Here is a 23,420-nt window from a genome sequence, read left to right as displayed (position 1 = left end):
TTTATATCCAACATTATTGAGAAAGTTGTATTTAACCAGCTCAACGACTTTCTGAATGAAAGTGGAAGTCTTGATAACTTTTAATCAGGCTTCAGACGTCATCACAGCACTGAAACAGCTCTGGTCAAAGTGTTAAACGACATTAGGTTGAATACTGATTCTGGTAATGTTTCAGTCCTGATTCTGTTGGACCTCAGCGCTGCGTTTGATACTGTAGATCACAGAATCCTGTTGCACAGGCTGGAAAACTGGGTTGGACTTTCTGGAGCGGTCCTTAACTGGTTCAGGTCCTACTTAGAAGGCCGGAGTTATTTTGTCACTATTGGCAGCTATGAATCTGAGCGAGTGGCCATGACTTGTGGAGTCCCCCAGGGGTCAATTCTTGGACCTCTTCTGTTTAACTTGTATATGCTCCCTTTGGGTCAGATATTGCAGAATTTTAACATCAATTATCACAGTTTTGCAGACGATACACAACTTTATGTGTCTCTGTCACCGGACGACTGCAGCCCAGCAGACGTTCTGTGTCAGTGTCTGGAGGAAGTAAACACCTGGATGAGAGAGAATTTTCTACAATTAAATGAAGACAAAACTGAGATCATTCTGTTTGGTAGCAAAGAGAAGAGGGTCAGCGTTGGTAAATATCTTGAGACTCGGGACCTTATAATCACTGACCAAGTTGGTAACCTCGGAGTGTTGATAGACTCAGATCTGACTTTCAGCAGCCACATCAAAGCTGTCACCAAGGCAGCTTTTTACCACCTCAGAAATATCAACAGAATTAAAGGTTTCCTCTCCCAAAAAGACCAGGAGAAACTCATCCATGCATTCATCTCCAGTAGACTTGATTACTGTAATGCTCTTTTAACTGGACTTCCCAAAAAGAGCATTAAACATCTGCAGCTCATCCAGAACGCTGCTGCTGGAGTTTTAACCCGGACTAAGAGATCTGAACACATCACAGCAGCTTTAAAATCTTTACTCTGGCTTCCAGTCAGTCATAGAATAGATTTTAAAAGCCTGCTGATGGTTTACAAATCCCAGAATGGTTTAGGCCCAAAATACATCTGTGATCTGTTCAGAGAATATAAAGCCAGCAGAGCTCTTAGATCCAAGGACTCAGGTCAGCTGGTCCAGTCCAGAGTCCAGACTAAACATGGAGAAGCAGCATTTAGCTGTTATGCTGCAAACAAGTGGAACAAACTGCCAGTGGAGATTAAACTTTCACCAAATGGAGACATTTTTAAATCCAGGTTAAAAACATTTCTTTTCTCATGTGTCTATGCATGAAATATCTTTTAACTTATCTAGACTGTTGCCTGATTTTAAATTCATTTAAATGATTTTATTTGTTTCTCTTTATATTATTTTATGTATTTTTAATGCTTCTTGCACTCCCTGCTGCAATGCTTTTATTTTATGTAAAGCACTTTGAACTGTTTGTACATGAAATGTGCTATACAAATAAATTTGATTTGATTTGATTTGATTTGAAAGAATAATTCAGAATTTGCTGAAAGAGCACATATTGTCTCGTCGGTTGTGAGCTTTATGTCTGGTCTGATGTAAAAAAAATCCAAACACTTTGATGAATATTTCACTTCTGCTTTTTCAGCCCAAGTTTCGATTTCACAACTATCGAATGAAATAGGGATTAGTCCATTCTTTCCTTGAATTTCCTGGAATTCATGTGACACTGTTTAACCATTCATGAAAAAAGAGACACTCAGACTCAGACAGTTTTATTGTCATTGAAAACCACAGCATGGTAGAACGAAATACAGTTTCTCAGGTATATATAAAAATATATATAAATATAAGACGTAAGTAACCTAAATCAAATCAAGTTTATTTGTATAGCACATTTCATGTACAAAACAATTCAAAGTGCTTTACATAAAATAAAAGCATTGCAGCAGGGAGTGGAAGAAGCATTAAAATACATAAAATAATTTAAATGATTAAAAACCAGCAACAGTCCAGATAAATTAAAAGATATCGTGCAGATTTCATACATAGACACATGAGAACAGAAATGTTTTTAACCTGGATTTAAAAATGTCTCCATTTGGTGAAAGTTTAATCTCCACTGGCAGTTTGTTCCACTTGTTGGCAGCATAACAGCTAAATGCTGCTTCTCCATGTTTAGTCTGGACTCTGGACTGGACCAGCTGACCTGAGTCCTTGGATCTCAGAGCTCTGCTGGGTTTATATTCTCTGAACACATCACAGATGTATTTTAAACCGTTCTGGGATTTAAATAAATAAAACTAAAGACAAGATTGCACAACGGACGGCAGCAGCAGGTGTGATTTTTAGCGTAAAGGCCTCAGTATGCTTCTCCGTCGCTATCCGTCAATCCGACTCCGTGGTCACGCAGAGGCTATTAAACCTTTTCTTTAACCTAATTTTTCAGTGTGTATTTATCTTATTTACCTAGACTGTATGTATATATATCTATATATATTACATGTAGTGTATGTATATACATACATATCCAACAGATTTTTACAAGTTTTATGTACATTTATATGCAGGAGTCCACACGCATATAGTCAAAGAGGTTATTGCTGCTCAGCACACAAACGATACACAAAACTGAAAATGAAGCTTCTCTTCAGAGTGAACCAAAGTGGCCAAAATGATTAAACAAAACAAACTAGATCTTAAAGCAATACTATGTAACATTTCTACCTTAAAATAACAGCTTGAAAAAAATTGTGCGGCTAGAATGAGTTTTAATATTACGATTGGCCTGTCTCCTATGCCCTTCGGGGGTCTGAGTTGGAAAAACTGCGCTATGTAACTTTGCTGGACCGGCCCGGTAGTGGCCCGGGAGCTGAGCGGAAGTACTTCGACTTGCTTTCTGGCACACCTACCGCAAAAACAAATAGACCCCTCTCACGCTCCCAGGTACATTTGATTACTCTTACCTTCTCGGTCGACATAGCTTGCACCTTCTGACTCCTCGCCAGTTCGTCAACAAACGTGAAAGTGAAAGTGAAAGGGTGTTGTATTTACGACAGTGTAACCGTACATTACCTCCAAGCCTGTAGGGGGAGCTCCATAGTGGGCTTTTTGAGAAGTTACATTGTATTGCTTTAAAGCTTTGGGGCTCGAGGTGGTCAAGGTGTGGTACACACTATTTTGTAGGAAATATTTCATTTCTTCGTAAAAGCTCTCCAAAGCTGCTGCCGATCACCGAAAGACTGAGAAAAGAACTCTGCGACGTGCAGCGCCTCGTTACGGTTACTACAGCAAATCACAACTGTCCGACTTACAGCCAATCACAATGTACTCCCATTCAAGCAGACAGCCATATTGTGTGACGTAATCAGCGGACGACGAAACCCGAGCCGATCTGGTACCTACACCGGCACACAGTAAACTCTTTCAAAAATGGCGGTGTTTTTGTCCTGAGAGGAGGGAGCTAAACCAGAAAAGTGATTCCGGAAATGATGTTGTTAGCCGACCAATCACAACCCTTGAGGTCTCCGCGAGTCTCCGTCGCCTCGACGGATGGATAGGTAGGAATGTTGGCCGACGCACGCAAGCGTCGCTCTCCGTAGACGACCATAAATCAGGCTTAAATGTAGGGGAAGTAAAATGTTTAGAAGATGGGCGGAGCAGTTCAGCAGTCTGACAGCCTCTGGGTAGAAGCTGTTTTTGAGTCTGGACGTCTGAGCTGGGATGCTGCGCAGCCTCCTTCCAGAAGGCTTGGGGGTGAACAGTTGGTGTGCAGGATGAGTGGGATCATGGAGGATGGAGACAGCTCTTTCCCTGCATCTGGTGGTGTAGATATCTCCGATGCAGCCCATGGTCCTCCGTGCAGCTTTTACCACCGTAGCTGTACAAGGCCTTAAGGACAGCAGGAACCAATCTGGCAGCTCCAGACACTTTCACAGTTTTCTTGTCCCCGACTCCAACTCTTTAACTCTTTACGATAAAGGGGGCTTCATTGGCGAGTTGCCTCAGTTTATGACAATAGTTTGGTTGCTGTTGATTTTCATTGGGCCTAATCAATTATTGGCATCAATCAAGTTAAAAGAATATGAGTTTTCCAGTATGTTGCATGTTTTTCTTCATTTCTTTAAGGAACACACTTCTCTGAGGTCTCAGAGGTTCCCAACATGTGTTAAGGATATATTTACTTCACCGGTCGGTGCTTTAAAGGGATAGTTTGCCTCTTTTGACATGAAGCTGTATGACATCCCATATTAGCAACATCATTTATGAACATTTTCTTACCCCCTGCTGCGTCCTGTGAGCTGAGTTCCAGCCTCGTTTTGGTGTTGATGAAGGTAGTCCGGCTAGTTGGCTGGGGTTTAAAAAATAAAGCGTTTAGCTTCTCAAAACAATATGCGTTCAAAAGAGTAATACATTTGCATCACCAAATTGTTCTCCAGGAAAAAGTCAGACCTCACAATCGCTTGGCCCTATTTTCTCTCCCTTCGTATCACTGCCTGCGCCGCCTTCCGACAGCCGCGCCTGTTACGGTGTTTGCTGCTCAGTCTACACAGCAGGCAGTGATACAAAGGGAGAGAAAATAGGGCCAAGCGATTGTGAGGTCTGACTTTTTCTGGAGAACGATTTTGTGATCCAAATGTATTATTCTTTTGAACGCATATTGTTTTGAGAAGCAAAACGCTTTATTTTTGGGACCCCAGCCAACTAGCCGGACTACCTTCATCAACATCAAAACGAGACTGGAACTCTGCTCACAGGACGCAGCAGGGGGTAAGAAGATGTTCATAAATGATGTTGCTAATATGGGATGTCATACAGCTTCATGTCAAAAGAGGAAAACTATCCCTTTAAGCTCCACAAACCAGATCACACTCACCTCTACGTTCACATGACGGCATGTGAAGTTTACCGAGCTCTAAAGCTGGGAACAATTTGCCACCAGCAACATTGTTTGTGCCTCGCTTTGCTCTGTGGTTTAGTGGTTTAACCAGAAAAAGGCTCATACAGACGAGCTCATACCTCCAACCATCACAGAGGAGTCAGGCACACTTTGATCCGTCATCGATTTCTGCTTTTGTGCCGTATACTGGGAGGAGGACAGTGGTCCAATGAAAGAACCCGGCCGAGCTGTAGTCTTAGCTGAACTGTAAAGAGGCAGAATGTTTCAGTTCAATCTGCAGGGTCCAGGCAGGACTGAGGTTACAGCGTGGTTGCTCACTTCCTGTCTCCCTGAGATGCGACTTATCGAAGTGGCCTTTCTCACGGTGGGTTGCAGTTTGTGGTTTTCAGTGAAGAGACAGACCTTTGACTTGGTAAATGCTGGGTAAAGTTCTGTGAACTGAACATGAAAAGAATCTTAGCTGCAAAACTGATTTGCATGCATCTATTTAATGATCGGTTTTGATTTCAGTTGCATTTTTATGGTGAATAAGCATATCAAACCAAGACAATTTGCAAGCAGCATGAATTTGCTGCACAGGTGTCATGGTTCTGAATGATTGCAGGGTTCAGCGGTGGTTTCCTGTGTCGTCAGGATGTGCCAGACTGCCAGTTAATGCCTCATTCACACAGAAACAAGACTCGCACCGTACAGAAGTCTGATTGCTCTGTAAGTAAATAATTATTCTTTAAACTCACAAGCTTTTTCTTATCTCACTTACGAGCAGGTTGAGATCTGAACTCTCTTTGAACTCGTCTGTTGGTCCTTATGTTAAAACCAGATTAAATGTCTGAAAGAGATGATGCTTGGTGTTCAGGAAGCTGTGATCTGTTGTGATATGTTCAGTAATATTCAGATAATCATTCATGAAAGTTATTTATTTGCATTTATGACAAAAAAACTAACATTTTCAAATGCTCACACGGGTTTCAGGGTTTAATTATAACTGGCTTCTTACACTGTGTTCCATCGTTTACACCAAACTATTTGTATTAAGTGAGTTGTATGGATTTATATATATATAAATGGGAATAAACTTGCTTTTAATCACATTAACTTGTGGCTATCATGGTTACCTCGTATATTATACAATTGTTTGAAGCTTCGGTTGTGCACGTCCTCTGAAACTAAGGCCAAAGATACACTCATTTTAACCACGGGTTCACGTGCTGTGGGCTTAATTTTCCCTCTACTTGCTATTTAATATGACATTTGATACTATTAGGGAGCGCACCTCAGACTGACCAAAGGTGCCAGATTTGCAGAATAAACAGGAACTTGGAGACAATAGAGGAAGTATTTGTTTTTTGTTAAGATCATGGCAGAAAAAGCATTTTATTTGTCTCATTTGTGTCTGTGTTGGCCCTCTGATGGACTGGCGCCCTGTCCAGGAGGCCTCTTTCCCTGTTGTGAGGAGTTTTGTGGTTTATTTACAGCCACCTTCTGTTCTGTTCATGTTCAAATGTCTGTCAGAATACTCGAGTTTCATGGTGAAACAGTGCAAGTGGGGTGAATCTAAGAGTAAGATAACATAAGAGTGAATACTTCTCCTGTACCCCACCCCTCCTCGGTCCGACATCGGGCCGGTCTGATGTCGGAATGGGTGGTAGTAATGTGCGATTCGTGAGTCAATCGTTCAAAACTCGAGATTCTTTTTATTGACTCGGGAGTTACGAGTCATTGTCTCCATTAACTCGTTCACTGACTCACCGCTGCTGCCAGCTAACTGCAAAGAGGAGACATGCCACACAGCTGGTATTCTAACTGCAGCTGCGTAAATGTATAAAGCTAATTGCTGTATTTGCTCACAGCTCGCTCTTCCTCCCTTACCTGAGAAACTCGTCAGCTCTTTGCGCCGCGTGGTTCAGGACTCACAATTCAGGACTCATGATTCAGGACTCACGATTCAAGACTCACGATTCAAGACTCACGATTCAGGACTCACGATTCAAGACTCGTGATTCAAGACTCGTGATTCAAGACTCGTGATTCAGGACTCACGATTCAGGACTCACGATTCAGGACTCACGATTCAGGACTCACGATTCAGGACTCACGATTCAAGACTCGTGATTTAAGACTCGTGAGTCAAGACTCGTGAGTCAAGACTCGTGATTCAAGACTCGTGATTCAAGACTTGTGATTCAAGACTTGTGATTCAAGACTCGTGATTCAAGACTCGTGATTCAGGACTCATGATTCAAGACTCACGATTCATGATTCAGGACTCATTGTTCATGATTCAGGATTCAGGATTCAGGACTCGTGATTCAGGACTCGTGTTTCACGATTCAGGACTCATGATTCAGGATTCGTGATTCAGGACTCACGATTCATGATTCAGGACTCATTGTTCATGATTCAGGATTCAGGACTCACGATTCAGGACTCACGATTCAGGACTCACGATTCAGGACTCACGATTCAAGACTCACGATTCAAGACTCACGATTCAAGACTCACGATTCAGGACTCACGATTCAGGACTCACGATTCAAGACTCACGATTCAAGACTCACGATTCAAGACTCACGATTCAGGACTCACGATTCAGGACTCACGATTCAGGACTCACGATTCAAGACTCACGATTCAAGACTCACGATTCAAGACTCACGATTCAGGACTCATGATTCAGGACTCATGATTCAGGACTCACGATTCAAGACTCACGATTCAGGACTCACGATTCAGGACTCACGATTCAGGACTCACGATTCAGGACTCACGATTCAAGACTCACGATTCAGGACTCACGATTCAGGACTCACGATTCAGGACTCACGATTCAAGACTCACGATTCAAGACTCACGATTCAGGACTCACGATTCAGGACTCACGATTCAGGACTCACGATTCAGGACTCACGATTCAAGACTCACGATTCAGGACTCACGATTCAGGACTCACGATTCAGGACTCACGATTCAAGACTCACGATTCAAGACTCACGATTCAAGACTCACGATTCAGGACTCACGATTCAGGACTCACGATTCGTACCTGACTCACAGTTCATAGCTCACTCCCTCCCGGCTTTATTTTGAAGGAAGCGGGAGTTCATTCATTCTGTACATAATTATCTTATTCTAATTGTGCAGTGTTGAATATTATTATTTTTGCACTATTGTTTAGGTTATTTGAATGTTCTATTTGTGCACAGTTTTTACATTTTATTATATTTTTGCACTGTTTTGCACTGAATGTTAATTTATTGGCTATTCGGGTTTTATTAATTTATTTAGAGAGAAACAAAGAAAAAAAAATGTTTCACCTTGGAGATTTCTTGATTTTTAGCCTTTTTCACAATGATTTGGAACTTGTTTGTACATTCCGTGGCGCACACTCTGGGTGACTGGTCCAAGTGACTCGAAAACCCGATTCACTTTAGTGAGTGACTCATACAAACTCGAGTCAGTAAAACGAATCGATCCCATCTTCAACCAACTTCAACCCCCCCTCCTCCACCCCACTGAAGACTAAGATTCTAGTAGGTCTCGCCTAATTTCATGAGTACATACTGGCAGAATATTGTGAGATAACATAATAGATGGACCGGTCTGAGTCGAGCAGCCACACAAAAGGTGGTTAGCACTGTCGCCTCACAGCAAGAAGGTTCCAGGTTCAACTCCCAGCTGCGGCCTTTCTGCGTGGAGTTTGCATGTTCTCCCCGTGCAGGCATGGACTGATAATCGGGCGTACCGGGCATTTGCCCGATGGGCCGGCAGATCCGACATGTATATTAATAATATGTATTTTTATATATCGTCATCGTCATATCTGCATAATGCATGAAGAAAAATTTAAATCAGCAGCGCAAGAGTCTGTTCCGATCAACCGGCCCTTACGACAGGCAACTGCAGCCCATTGGTTATCATCACTGACAGTCTAAAAAGGGCTAGGCCAATCAGGAAATGGAAAAACACCTTCACTCTCCGTGTTCACTTAGTGATGGATAGGAAACGCAAGGGAGGCGCAGAGACTAGACCAAGGCTAAATTAGGTTTTGCCAAAAGGCAGGTGGCAGTTTCTATTAAGATGGATAAGGTCAATGAAAGAAAGTCACAATTTTTGAAATCATATTATTTTGCTATATCATTTTGCTTGTTATGCCAATTAGGCTGTGTATCTGTATATGTATACTGTGTATATGTATGACTCTCTAAGAGAGTCAAATAGTATTTAAAATGTATTTCTAAAGCCACTCCCCAATACGAAAAGCGAGTTAGAACTCTGATTTAATTATTAGGATAATTGTTGAACTACTGTTGGAAGAAATTACATAATTTTGTGTCAGTGTTATGCTAATGCAGCTGTGTCTGTCAACCAGACAATCCAAGAACTCTGGAACTGACTGCATCCTTATGTGAAAAAAAATAAAAAACACAGTGACAGCACGTTTTGTTGTGCCAGGTTGAGAGAGCATCCCAAGAAGAGGAGAGTGGTAGTGTGAGAGAGGAGAGAGTCCACGAGAAAGAAGTCAGGGAGGGAGAGGAGAGAGTTGGCGAGACTGAGGAGAGACATGGTGAGAGAGATGAGAGCAGAGAGCAGGAGGAAATCGATTACTTTGCCCGTCCTGATCCTTGTCTTTTACAAAACTTTTTGAATCACCACCCACAACAAAGCACAGAAAATCCAGTTGTGCAAAAGGTATTCACCACTAAAAATGCAAATTTTAAGTGTCCACTCTCACTAATTTCCATTAACCCATGCCTCAAGGTATTTATTTTTTCAAAATTTTTACAGTTGGTATACATAAAAAACCTGACAATGTTTGTGTTGTGCAATGTGGTGGACCAGTCTAGTCCAAAATGCCAGGGCCGATTTTTTTTTTTTTTTTTTTTGTCCCAGTCCACCCCTGTCCCCGTTTATGCGTGGGTTCTCCCCGGGTACTCCGGCTTCCTCCCACTGTCCAAAAGCATACATGTTAGGTTAATTGGTGTCTCTAAAATTGTCCTTAGGAGTGAGTGTGAGCGTGTATGGTTGTTTGTCTCGTTTGTCTCTGTGTGGCCCTGTGATGGACTGGCGGCCTGTCCAGGGTGTGCCCCGCCTCTCGGCCATTGACTGCTGGGTTAGGCTCCAGCCCCCCCGCGACCCGACCGACGGATTCAGCGGGTATAGAAAATGGATGGATGGATGGTTTTCCCTCATGCCTTAGTTTTCTAGTTCAGGTCCGGTATTTAGTTTAGCCATGTTTTCCCTACAGTTTCTGTTCCTTTGCCATCACCTTCATTCACTTTGTCATCGGAGTCCGCATCCGTGTCCCACCGCCCCTACCTGACAGAGGGCGGCCGGACAACCGGCGACGGGGGAATGGAAGCTAAATACTGAACAGGGTGATTGATAAATGAGTGCAGCTGAGAAACGATGGACAGTTCAAGTAAATGAAACTAATGACCAGAACATGGGGACTGAGGGAAAAACAATGGCAAAACTAACAACTAAACATGGACTTAAAAACTAAGACATGATTAACACATAAAACACCAAACTAAAAACATGAGGAGAAATCCCATGGGCGTGACACTTTTTTCCTCAGTTTCACGTTACAATCAGATAAAACGTCACCTTGCCTGGTGACCGTGTGGTATTGAGAAAACAATTCCTGTGAGTTTTCGTGTTGAGACAGGTTTTTCATCATGTGCTATGTTCAGCTCGTACCGTCTCTGTGCAGGATATGAGGCAGGGCAGCGAGATGCTGAGGTTCCTCAACATATTGTGCTTGATCTATACCTCCCAACAACTCTGAAGTGAAACTTTATGGCTGCAGCTGTAACAATAAAGAGGAGGGACAAACAGGTGAGGCTGTGAAGCGAAAAAGAGCGCAGTCAAAACAGGCGAGACCGGAACGAAGCCTCGGGTTTACATGAAAGGTTGATGGTGGTTTGTCCGTTAGTAGGCCTGTGATGATGAAGTGACTACGGTAGGTACACGTTGCCAGGAAGCTCAAAGGCCACGCCCACAGAACCAGACATAGACAGAGCTAAAGCGACTGTCACGTAGGGAAGAACGATTGGGAAAACCAATAAAGGAGCTGCTTTCGACATCCTGCCATGTCCATAGCAAACAGAAGGATGGGTTAGTAGTTCAGCAGTCGTTTCCTGTGTTGTCAGGATGTGCCAGATTACCAGTTAAAGCCTCACTTGGACAGAAACAAGACTCGCACCAAAGTCTTTCAGTTGCATTTTTATGGTAGCACATAAAACCAAGACAACTGGGAAAAAAAGCATGAATTTTCTGCACAGGTGACATGATTTTGAATGATTGTATAGTTCAGTAGTTCAGCAGCGGTCTGAATGCCTTGTTGTGCCAAACACGTTTGCTTTATGGATATGAAGATCCCCTTGATGCATGAGTACAACATGTTTATTTATTCATTCTTGTTTAAATTGTATATTAATGCTGATCCTGACAGGAGGAACAAAGAAAGGAGAAAGAAGACAGAGATACGTACGAAAGATAGGAAACAACCATAACTGAGGCCGCAGAGCCATCAGGAGCACCCACAGGAAGACGAACAGAGAAAAACACAAACAGCAACAACACCAGCAGCAAGAATAAAAAAATATATATATATCTGAGGATACTGACCCCTCTCACCAAGATGCTTCCCGTTTCTTGGCTTCAGCAGGTCCTGTAATTCCACTGCTGACATGCTAAAGATGACAGATTTTCCTTTCTCGATCTCTGAAAGCAGAACTTCAACCTCAGATCTTTTTGCACCTTGATGCCATTTTCATGACTCAACACTCAACCCTTCCTGGCACAGGACAGAGGAAACGTAGCCTAATATGGTATAAATGTGTGCGTGGAGTATGCAAATCTACTGTCCTCGTGCACTTAAATACGCACGGGTGGGATTCATCATTTACGCAGGTCGCTTACACACTTTTTCCCAAGTTAAGAGCGCTTGTTGAATCTGACGTGGCGTTTTCGTACGAGACTTTCGCATGAAAAAAGTGAGAAATTTAGAATAAAAACACCAAAATGTTCTTGCATGAGGCCCATTGACTCGTAACTCCCGAGTCAGTAAAAATAACCTCGAGTTTTGAAGGATTGACTCACGAATCGCACATGCCAACCATTTATTTCACAATTGAACTCCCAAGATTAAACATTAAACAGAAATAAAACAAAGAGTTTTTAATCTCAGGTCCTTTTGGCAGGCTTCCTACCAAACAGGCGTGGATCCCGTTTTTTAATCACGTGACGAGACAGAGTTTTTCAGATCATCTGATCGTGGGGTGTTGCTCAATGATGAATGTCAAGGCCAAAACCACAAAAAGAAAATAAAGAATGTGGTAAAACTTGTCAGGTGATGGAAATGAATCCAGCACAAAGTGAATCCGTTTACTGCTTCATTTCACCCAACAGTGACTGTACGTTTGACCCTAAAGCTACGAGGAAGGTAAGAAACTATGATTTTTATCAGCTATTTCCATTTAAAAAGGTGTGCAAATACAGATAGAAAGATACTACAATGCAATATTAATTTAAGTTTAATGTCATGCCGTATACTGTGGTGTTTAGGAGTGTAAAAAGTCTGTAGATTTTATTAGAATAAGATTTTGTGTTTCCTTAAATCAGACGTTCTGATGTTGAGTTCAATCTGTATTGTGTGAATAAGTCATGGCAGAATTATTATGATTATGAATATAAAAAAGTCGATCCCTGTGACGAAAATAAGAGTATTTCAACCGACTGAAACACACATTTCCTCTTCATTTTCTTCACCAAAGACAAAGAAGCGGCAAAAATTAAAAACTGAAATGAATCGACACGAGATGAAATGGAAATTATGTGAGTATTTTCGTTTATTTTGTTGTTGTTTAGTACCCTCGCTGTTGGGATGCCTTCTATTCTGGGAGAGCTCAGAGATTTCATTGCTAATTATCTGAATGAATGCAGCAGGGGGGGTCAGGGTTCACTGTCTGGCTTCACTTCCTTCACTTGTTTCCTGTAAAAACCATTGAAGAATATTCTAGTTCTGTTTTTTTCAGCTAAACTTTACACCATCAAAGTTTGGGTTGCATCATGGTTAAGTTTGTCTGGACTTTCCAGGAATGCATGTGACACTGCGTAGACCAGTGATACTCACTATTTTTTTTTTCACAAGAGCCACATTGGCAGCTAAATCAAGTGAAGAGCCACTTTTACGACAACATACTAAAGTCCCCTTTTGCAAATATGCATTTCTACATATAAAACATCCCACAAAAAAAGAAACAACACAGCCAATACATTTTCAATTCAGACCACATTTGCCTTAATACTGGGATGAGTGGAAGCTGGCGTGCATGTCCTCGACTTTCTTCATGTTGTATTTGTAGTTTGTTGTTGTAATCATAGTGAGACATTCAGGATGAGCATGGTTTTTGTGCTGATTTTTGCCCTTTTTTACTTTTCCGATCCATTGTGCCTGCATCTCGCGCTGGCTAAAGGAGCTAGCGTGCTCTGCGGTCAGGTGTGACGGTGGTTTAAGCGGGCTGCGTTGCCAGGTTTAACAGAGCCCCCTTTAGGAAACAACATTAAGCCTTAATTAATACTTAATAAAAATACTTAATACTACAAAAACGCAAACTTAATAAAATTACTTAATACTGTGCAGTATTCGCTGTATATTATTTGAAAAAAATTATTGTTATTGTTATAAACTACTATGCGAGTGTGAGCCGCCAATTAAAACTTGAGGAGCCGCACAATGAGTATCTCTGGCGTAGAAGAACAAAAAGTGAACTTGTGCTGTTTAAGAGCAGATTCAACCATGTATTATGTGTGTATTAAGGTTATATTCTTAGATATTTGCTGTTTGACTAACTGGGGATATTTCCTTTTGCCTTTTACCTCCAGTTGCTGTCAGCGTGTTGCTGCTCAGGCTGTACTGCCGCCACACCGACGCTGTCAGCATGAAGGAACATCTGGCTGATTGTCTGAATGACAAAGATTACGATGAGCTGCTGCAGACAGTGAAGGCCGGCCTTCCACACATCAACACATCTCATGGCGTGGTCATCGTCGGAGCCGGCGTGGCTGGACTGACGGCAGCCAAGTTGCTGCAGGATGCAGGACACAGGGTACACGCAGCAGGCTGAATTCACTCTGATATTAGATATGTGCAGCGCCAGTTTTTTTTTTTTTTACATATCATCAGCAAGAATTTGATTCCACCGTAGTTCATTTAGCGTCGTATCAAATGAAATATTGAAAGGATAGCGTAGATTTTTAAGAAAATTGGAAAAACCACGCTAAACACAGATGATTTATCCAATTAGCTAATTCATTTGTGTCAAACTCAAGGCCCGCGGGCCAAATTTGGCCCGGCACGTCATTTTATGTGGCCCGCGAGAGCCTAAAAGGTCTGATTGTCTAAAAATAAATGTCAAATACGTGCAGTGACCAAAAACTACATTTCCCACAATGCATGCCGATTATGTTACGCGTGAAGTGACGGCATCCCGCCACTAGACTACAATGTTTCCAAATCGATGCGAATTTTTTCCAACAAGTGGAATTGAGAAATACAAATAATGATCACAAAATGTCCAGGAAGAGAGAAATCGATGCAGATGGAAGGGCGTCCGCATCAATTTTTCTGTTTCAAGAAACATTGGAAGGCGAACACGTGTTTGTGCTTCAAGGACAAAAAACGGTACGTCTTTTGTGTTCAAGAGTACGATCTACGTCGGCATTCTGAGACCAAACACGGAGCTGAGTGTGCCAACATCAGGCATCAAGAAAAACAACAAACTGCCCAAAAATTAAAAGCAGAATGTGTTCGCTTAAGCCACAACCGAAAACAATGCGGCAGTAAAAGCGAGCTTTGTTTGATAGTTCAAGTTTGGAACAAAGTAAATGTCATAACTTGTGTTTGATGTTATTTTTCTTTATTCACTTGGATAGTTTGATCGTTGATTGATGGAGTTGATGTGGGTTTCATAACCTGACAAATTAAAAGGATTTATGATATAACAACAGAGCAACAAGCAAACATGTTTTTTTTTTTACATCTATGCAAATATATGTGTAATATATGTAACTTGAATAAGTAATAAATTCAGAGTTATTTACCATTAACGAGTAGTTACATTTATAAGTTACATCTGGCCCTTTGAGGGCAACGATTATGCTGATGTTGCCCTCGGTGAAAATGAGTTTGACACCCCTGACCTAATCAATGTTTTCTCTGAGGTCATTCTGTGAGATAAACCATCTAAAGCATGAGATGCAGGTCCCAGGAAACCACTGCAGTTTGTCGGCTCTTTAATCATAATGACTTGGAGCATTTAAGCAAATTATTTATGATAAATTCAAAAGCAATTCAGAAGCACCAACAAAAGATGTATAATCCACAATATTAGTGAGAATGGCTGCTAGAAGAGTCGCTTCAAATAAAGTACCAATCTGGCATCATTCATAATTACACTGTATTATTTATAAATAAGCCATTTATAAAGTTGAGGTACTCTTGTTGGCAGATAATAGCAGCAGTATTTGTACCGGCAGCAGTAGCAGGTGTTAAAGATTCTCTCAGGAATGTGCAATGCCTACAATTTTTCAGTCCAAAAAAAGGGAATGACGGCAGAAAAAGGGACAAATGTGGGATGACAATGTTGGTTTGCATAGCGCAGCATTCCCGTAACGTGCTGGTGAAATCCAAGCATCTATTTTAAAATACCCTAAACTGAACCATGTTTTTTATACCCTAAATATCTAAACCTAACCAGTCAAACGTGACCCGAATGTGAATTTTGTGACAGATTTACGCATTGACGCAAAACTAGCATGTCATCATTTGTAAAGATTAGGGCTGGGCAACGATTAAAATGTTTAATCTAATTAATCACATAATTTCCCTGATTAATCACGATTAATCACATTTGTACGCAAAATCCAAAGATGAATCCAAAAGTAGTGTATAGCTTTTAGCATTTAGCTTTATTTTAAATGTGCTGCCATATGAATGAAAGTGCCATAACATTTGTTGTGCAAACACACTTTTAACATCAGCATCTTTCTGTAGTTTTTATGTAGAAGCCTCGCTCCACTGTCTGTTTCCTTGAATGACTTGCTGCTATCAGTTGTGTGTTTTGCCTTTAAGTGATATTTTAGACTGGAACTACTACGCTGAGAAGACAATTCAACTTGGCAGTGTTTACAGATGACTTTGGTTCTGTCGACTCCGCCGTCTGGAAGAACTTTAAAATGAAAATGGCCGAGTAAAAGTTCCGTACCCTTCTCCATGTTTGGTGGATCCGCCGATTACTTTCTTTTCCGGTTCCTTTACAAAATAAGACAGACTTTTACAAAATAAAAGCCTGTGAGCGACAGACTTTTACAATAATAAAATATGCGTTAATGCGCGATAAAATATTTATTGACGTTAAATAATTAACAAGTTAACTCGCCCAGCCCTAGTAAAGATAAAAGATAGATTTGCTGCTCTGAAATTTTAGGCAGTCTACATATTTCTGAGTCTTTTTTTTCATGTAAAGCTGTTACATTTTGCTCTGTGGACCAATGTAGCTCTCACACATTCATGACTGAGAGTGTGTTGGATGTTTCGTTAAGTAGCATAAAGGTGATGAGCAATAACCAGAGATTTAACACCATTAATTATTGTATTATCTAACAACCATAGCTGGGATTAAACATTACATGACTGACCACATTTATGTATTCTTTGAACAAGGTAACCATATTAGAGGCCAGTGGCCGTGTTGGAGGACGAGTGGAAACTTACAGGAACGAAACGGAGGGCTGGTTTGCTGAACTGGGTGCAATGAGGATCCCAAGTTTTCACTAGTAAGTTGAAGAATTACACACAGATATGAATATGTTATATCGCTTCTAAATATCAACATAATTATGGTTAAGGAATCCTTATAAAGAAACAATGAAAACTGTCCAGCTGAAACCTGGAACCAGGCAAAAACCCAGATACACAAGTAGATGAGAATCATACGTTAGGAACGGCTGACACTATGAAACAAAGACGTAAAATCAGGCCACTAGAAGAACGAGACAATCTGGGTATTGGAGATGGAAACTGAGCAAATGTACGGTGTAAACAAATGTAAATGATAACGATATATAGGCTATATTCAGGTATATATATCAGTGTGTGAGAAGGAATCGTGACAAAGGGAGGAAGCAACACTCGACAGACCATGGAGGATCTTCCCTTCTAGCAAATGATCATTATCGGCTCTAAAGGGGTCTTTCTTCATTTAAGTCTCAGCTGAAAGAGATTAGCTCGTTAATAATGAATTAACTCCTCTTTAAACAGCATCGTCCGATGGTTTGCTGACCAGCTGGGTGTGAAGCTGAATGAATTTAACATGGTTGACCCCAACACCTTTTACCTGGTTAATGGTGTGAAGAAAAGGACATATGAAGTGCAAGCAAATCCCAGCATCCTTAACTACAAGGTGCCGGCCAGCGAGATGGGGAAGTCAGCCGACCAGCTGCTACAGGAAGCTTTGCAGAAGGTACATGACAATTGTGTAAATCAGTGTAAATATCAAACTTCATATTGAGACGACTCAGAATAACAGCATTATCTCACTAAATGATTGAACATTTCATCCAAGAGGATGACCTTTGTAATCGTTGTTTTTTGTAGGTGAAAGATGAAGTGGAAGCTAATGGCTGCAAGGCGGCATTGAGAAAATATGACCATTATTCTGTGAAGGTAAGGTACAACATGCTAAAAAATAAGTGGAGTGTGAGAACTGCTACTGATATTTTTCTTTACTTAATACTTACTCGATATTTAAAACAGACAGAATAATTCAAGTTTTCCTTGGTCCTCTATCTGTGACTGTTGCAATCACAAGAATTCACTGTGCCTGGGTGAAAACAACCAATAAGAGCAAGGAGGAGTCTCCAGCTGTTGCCATGGTTGCAGGCTTCTCCTGGGAGGGGCCGTGGAGCCTGAGCTGAAGCACAGCAGAGAGGGAGGGGGCGGGTCCTGCAAGTTGTATATGTTTTAGCTCCCGAGTGCTTCCCAAGTTTGTTCAAGTTTCCATTTTACCAAGTTCTGATTTAATGGATAACTGGAACCAAAGTAAACACAATGGGTCTTAAAGGTGGGGTCTGATGTTTTCTGGAGCATTTTTTTATCATATTGTCTGAAAACCTCCTCACGACCCCATTGCATCCACTAAAATAGAATGTTTGGAGATAATTTTTTTATATTTTAGTCCATTGTAGAGGGTGTAGCAGGAGGAAATGTCTGACCAATAGAAGTAATGATGAGAGTTACTTCTATTGGATTCTGACACGCCAATCAACCGTCAGCCCCCCTGCACGTTCACAGACTCTTGAGTTTTTTTTTTTCCTTTGTTGTTAGCTAGTAATACACGTGAGCACTCTCTCCTCATCTTGTGTCGCGAGCACTCGTAAGGTCTCGTCTAGTTTCGTTCTCGATCTCGGGAACATCCGAACACCTCGACCGACAGCATGCGCGTTCATGTGTTTTGAAGGTGTGGTTTCGAGGGCTGAAGGGAGAGGCAAGGTTGTGTATTTTTAAAAATATAGCTTGCAGGAACCATTTTTCAAAGATCTCAGACCCCACCTTTAACTTAAGGTTGTATTTAAGGTAGTATGGCAAAGTGGATATCTTGTAAAATGATGACAAGGATCTTTGTTTGACAGGAGTATCTGAAAGAAGAAGGAGGTCTGAGTCACGAAGCCATCAGGATGATTGGAGTGCTGCTTAACGAACAGAGTCTCATGTACACCGCCCTGAGTGAGATGATCTATGACCAAACCGACATCGGTGACAACGTCAAGTAAGGCCTGACTGCTGTTTGATGTTAACATAACATTTATGTTTTCTATCTAGATGCATTTAAACTAGTGTTCAAAATGATAAAATCCAAAGTGTTGGGTCAAATTTTGGCTCTTTCCATTTTTCAAGACATAGTAAAAGAGATTAGTCGATATCTCATTATAGACAGCGTGTATATCACTCTGAAGTAGCTCACTTTATTGTTATTATGAAGCGAAGCTCTGCATCTAATTAACTCACAGGTATTATGAAATGTACACCCCGGAGTTGATTATGAAATATATCCTACTCATGCACAGCTGGTGAAAAATGTAGCATTAGCAGTAGGATCTGCTCTAAAAACAAGCCTGAGAACAGCTTTTGAGTTGCATGACATGGGTTGAAACCTGCCTGAGCACATAAGTGACACTGTTTGCTCAGAAGGAAGAAATTTGTAATGTTGGCAGAAAGTCAAACAATCAGGGGAGACGTATTGGGTGTTGTCCCATTGTTTCACAACAGAGGAGAGCTTTCTTTTTTTAAGAAAAGGCATTATTTTAACTGGAATTGAGTGAATAGAAGCCTGAACAATGTAGCTGAAAAATCAGTCTATTTCCTGGGGAACACTCGGTTTTATTCCTTTTTCCAAAAATAAACTCTGCATCCAACTCTGCTCATCTCCTGTACCTGTTTTTACTTTTGTGTTTTTTATTACAGTAACTTTTAAGGTGTTTTGGGTTTTTTTGCTTTAAGGGAGGGGATGCTATGTCCAAGGTCAAACTCTGGCCCACTCTGGTTCTCTAATAAGAGCATCCTTCCTTAGCTGTCTTGGTCCATTGGAACCATAATCTTTCTCACATTTATTCCCCTTTTTTTTGGCCAGTTCTGCTACTGGATGGCAACATACTTCAACATGCTTAGTTTCCCCTTTAGTTGGCCTCTGCTATCCCGTTCAAGGTCAACCTGACCTTCTTCAGTTATAGGCAAAGATATCTAAGTGTGTCTCCTAATGAAGTTTTTGCCCTGTGGTAACCTCTAAAAAATTGAGGGACATTTTATTTCAAACACTCAACCATATGGGACACTTTTTTCATTATCTCTGTTGTTAGTGTTCATGAGCATATAAAAATATATAGAACTTATCCAGACAGACGGTAGCTGCTTAAATGAGGTTTCAATCGTCTGCATGTCCTGAGCTCTGCATGATCACCTGAATGTTTAACTGTACAAACCACTTTCTTTCTTGTTTTTAAGGTACTATGAGGTTGCTGGTGGGTCCGACCTTCTCCCCAGAGCTTTTCTTCCTGTTTTACACATACCTATTCTCCTGAACTCCAGAGTTGAACGAATCGGCCACTCAGAGGAAGGTGTCGTTGTGTCATATCAGACAGACCAACAGTCCTTGCTTAGCCACCTTCATGCTGATGTTGTCCTGGTAACAACTACAACCAAAGCAGCCCTTTACATGGACTTTGATCCACCTCTGTCCATCCAGAAGATGGAGGCCCTCAGGTCAGTCCACTATGACAGCTCCACCAAAATCCTTCTCACCTTCAGTGAGAGGTTCTGGGAAAAAGACTGCATTCGGGGAGGAAAGAGCATCACGGACGGGCCCTCTCGTTACATCTACTACCCCAGCCACGGTTTCCAAAAAAACAACACCATTGGCGTCCTCCTGGCTTCCTACACCTGGTCTGATGACTCCCTCCTTTTCCTAGGTGCCAGTGATGAAAACCTTAAAGAGTTGGCTCTCAGAGATTTGGCAAAGATCCACGGTGAGCACATCAGGTCTCTCTGTACCGGTGTGCTGGTGAAGAAGTGGAGCACCGATCCTTACAGCTTGGGTGCCTTCGCTCTGTTCACACCCTACCAACACCTAGAGTATGCCAAGGAGCTCTTCAGGAGTGAAGGCAGGGTGCACTTTGCTGGTGAACACACAGCTTTTCCTCACGCTTGGATCGAGACCTCGATGAAATCAGCAATCAGGGCGGCCACGAATATCAACAAAGCGGCGCTGTCCACTTCAGATAAATGCCAAAGGCGAGATGAGCTCTAAGGCCTGATTGGGTGACCGATTTTAAAGGGATTTTAATCAAAAGAAAGTCAAAAGTCTGATATAATTAAGTAGTGTAACAGAAAGGTGAGATGCCATTCTTTAAAAACAATTCAATAAAACAATTTTGATGCATCATGAAGTGTTTCTTGTTTTTCATAAGAATGAAAACCGGTGTCCTCATATTGATGCATTTTTCCATGTGTCCCAAACTTTCTAGCTTACAATTCATAGCCGAGACAGTCCTGTATCCCATGCATCCCTTGGCTGAACAGAAATGGATGAGTAAAGTAAATTACTAGATCTAAACATAGGACAACGCAAGTCTATTTTACTGAGCAGGTGAGAGACGTGCAGCCAGGTGAGCAGGTGAGTTGGTGAGCAAGTGAGTATATCATAATGTTGATGTCAAACTTTTGCTGCCTCTGTATAGATGTGTTACGATCCAAGGGTCGTATATATAGTGTGTGTGTGTGTGTGTGTGTGTGTGTGTGTGTGTGTGTGTGTGTGTGTGTGTGTGTGTGTGTGTGTTAGGGCTGCAGCCAGGTGAGCAGGTGAGTTGTCCCAGCTGTGAGTGACTACGTCTAATCAGCTGGGCTGCTTTTAAAAGCAGGTGGAAGACGCAGCTATTGTTGGAGTGTTTTTGCAGTAGCTTGTACAGAGTGTTGAGTAGAGTAACTCTTTCAGTGGAAGGAGGGTGACAGTTTGACTTTGGGTTTTGTTGTTCTGTTAATCATTTAGGCCAGAGATCCTCATTGCGCGGCTCCTCAAGCTTTAATTGGCGGCTCACACTCCCATAGCAGCTTATAACAATATGGTAACAATAACAACACATTTTTTTCAAATAACGCACCGCGAATACTGCACAGTATTAAGTATTTTTATTAATTTTGCATTTTTGTAGTATTAAGTATTTTTTATTAAATATTAAGGCTTAATGGCGTTTCCTAAAGGGGGCACAATGTTAAACCTGGCAACGCAGCCCGCTTAAACCACCTCACACTTGACCGCAGAGCACGCTAGCTCCTTTAGCCAGCGCGAGATGCAGGCACAATGGATGGGTTTTTAATTAAAAAAGGGCAAAAACCAGCACAAAAACCATGCTCATCCTGAATGTCTCACTATGATTAAAACAACAAACTACAAATACAACATGAAGAAAGTCAAAGACATGCACGCCAGCTTCCGCTCATCCCAGTATTAAGGTAAATGTGGTCTTAATTGAAAATGTATTGGCTGTGTTTCTTTTTTTGTGGGATGTTTTATATGTAGAAATGCATATTTGCAAAAGGGGACTTTAGTATGTTGTCCTAAAAGTGGCTCTTCCCTTGATTTAGCTGCCAATGTGGCTCTTGTGAAAAAAATAGTATCACTGATTTAGGCTCTTGTTTGTCCTCAGCAGGTTCCGTTGGGTTTGTGTATTTTCTAGGTTTTAGTTGAATAGTATTACTTTTCTTTTCCAATGAATAGCCATTTAACATCACCCATCAGTTCTCATCGTTTTATTTCCTCAGCTCGGGACACTTTATTGTTACCCCGTAACAATTGGGGGCTTGTCCGGGACAAAACAAAGAAACGAAAAGGGGAAGTGTAGCAGTTACATAAATCTGGGTCAGTTGCTATTTTTCAATGACTAAGATCAATAGCAGGGTGGATACATTTATTTTTCTTTCATCCGTTAAAATACACATTTTCCTAAAATGGCATTAATATTCAACACGTGTCAGCAGTTTTCTTTGCTTAAATCAATCTGTTTTACATGTATTATATCAAATCCACTGCTCCACAGCCGGAGCCGCGTGACAGAGATGAGTCATTTATGGTGAAAATAAAAACCAACATGTGACAATTTTAGCAACTTTTATATTTTTACTGCTTTTGAAATGGAGCCACAAAACATAATGTACAAGATAACCATCAGAAAATAGATTCTTTGTGACTGTCAAACCTCATTTCTCTTCCTTTTTGTCTTCTTGATGCATCCCAGGACGAGAGGGAGCCAAGTATGTTGACCTAGAATTTCTGTAACACACTCAAAGACAGATTAAATATATGAAGTCAGTTTGCTTTATTGGATGTTTACACACTCACATATGCGAGTGATTTGTAATCTACATTTTTTAATCCCACCCATTTAATCTTCACTTACATGTAATTAATTAACATCAGCAGGTATATCGTCCACTGCACCAGTGCTTTGTTTAATGCTTTACATCCCAACCAGGAGACGCAACTTCTTGTTGTGGTTTTCTTTGATCCCCCCCCCCCCCCCCCCCCCCCCCCAACCAGAAGTTGGAAATTCTTATTTGTGATTGAAGACACCATCAGTAGAGTGACAGTGGTTCCATCATTGCTCATATAAGCAGCAGTTCTTGACATTAACCCTTTAAGAACTGAAAGCACAGAACAATGGAGCAACAGCTGGACTTAATGCTGTGTCTTTGGTGGTATTTCCCAACAACCCCAGTCAATACACATGATTCACAGTAAGAATGTCTTAAAGAGGAAGTAGGCTATTTGAGAATAAAATGGCCAGCTGAGAATTTATCAGTTCGGTGTGTGGTTGTTTGGCCTGGGTTTGCTGCGTGTGCGAGTTTCAGTTTTCATGCTACTGTATTCTCCCTCAGACAGTAATAACATGCTTCATGTGTTACTGAGTGCATTTGGTGTCCATATCTATGTTTGTATGA

General features: G+C 41.3%; 2 protein-coding genes across 2 annotated transcripts in view; both read left to right on the top strand.

Annotated features, from left to right (window-relative positions):
• The first annotated feature begins 5,528 nt into the window (after positions 1-5,528).
• Positions 5,529-23,420, top strand: part of LOC142369343 (L-amino-acid oxidase-like) — a 33,280-nt gene continuing 15,388 nt past the window's right edge. The window contains exon 1 of the mRNA XM_075451677.1: positions 5,529-5,575. The gene's annotated coding sequence lies outside the window, so the exon portion shown is untranslated. The remainder of the gene's footprint in view (positions 5,576-23,420) is intronic.
• LOC142369339 (L-amino-acid oxidase-like) lies at positions 12,209-20,853 on the top strand. The gene is made up of 8 exons (XM_075451674.1): positions 12,209-12,314; positions 12,646-12,706; positions 13,757-13,980; positions 16,596-16,708; positions 17,193-17,394; positions 17,529-17,597; positions 18,563-18,699; positions 19,932-20,853. Exons 1-8 carry the CDS (start codon positions 12,225-12,227, stop codon positions 20,731-20,733), a joined length of 1,698 nt encoding a protein of 565 aa, XP_075307789.1. The 5' UTR covers positions 12,209-12,224; the 3' UTR covers positions 20,734-20,853.

Source organism: Odontesthes bonariensis, chromosome 19, assembly GCF_027942865.1.
Source record: "Odontesthes bonariensis isolate fOdoBon6 chromosome 19, fOdoBon6.hap1, whole genome shotgun sequence".
In the NCBI taxonomy this organism is placed as follows: domain Eukaryota; kingdom Metazoa; phylum Chordata; class Actinopteri; order Atheriniformes; family Atherinopsidae; genus Odontesthes; species Odontesthes bonariensis.
This window is presented reverse-complemented; position numbering and strand designations above follow the sequence as displayed.

Coding starts and splice junctions, on each gene's coding strand:
- LOC142369339 (XM_075451674.1), top strand. CDS start 12,225: ATGGAAATGAATCCAGCACAAAGTGAATCCGTTTACTGCTTCATTTCA. Junction 12,315..12,645: donor ACCCTAAAGCTACGAGGAAG/GTAAGAAACTAT, acceptor TCTTCACCAAAG/ACAAAGAAGCGGCAAAAATT. Junction 16,709..17,192: donor AGGATCCCAAGTTTTCACTA/GTAAGTTGAAGA, acceptor CTCTTTAAACAG/CATCGTCCGATGGTTTGCTG.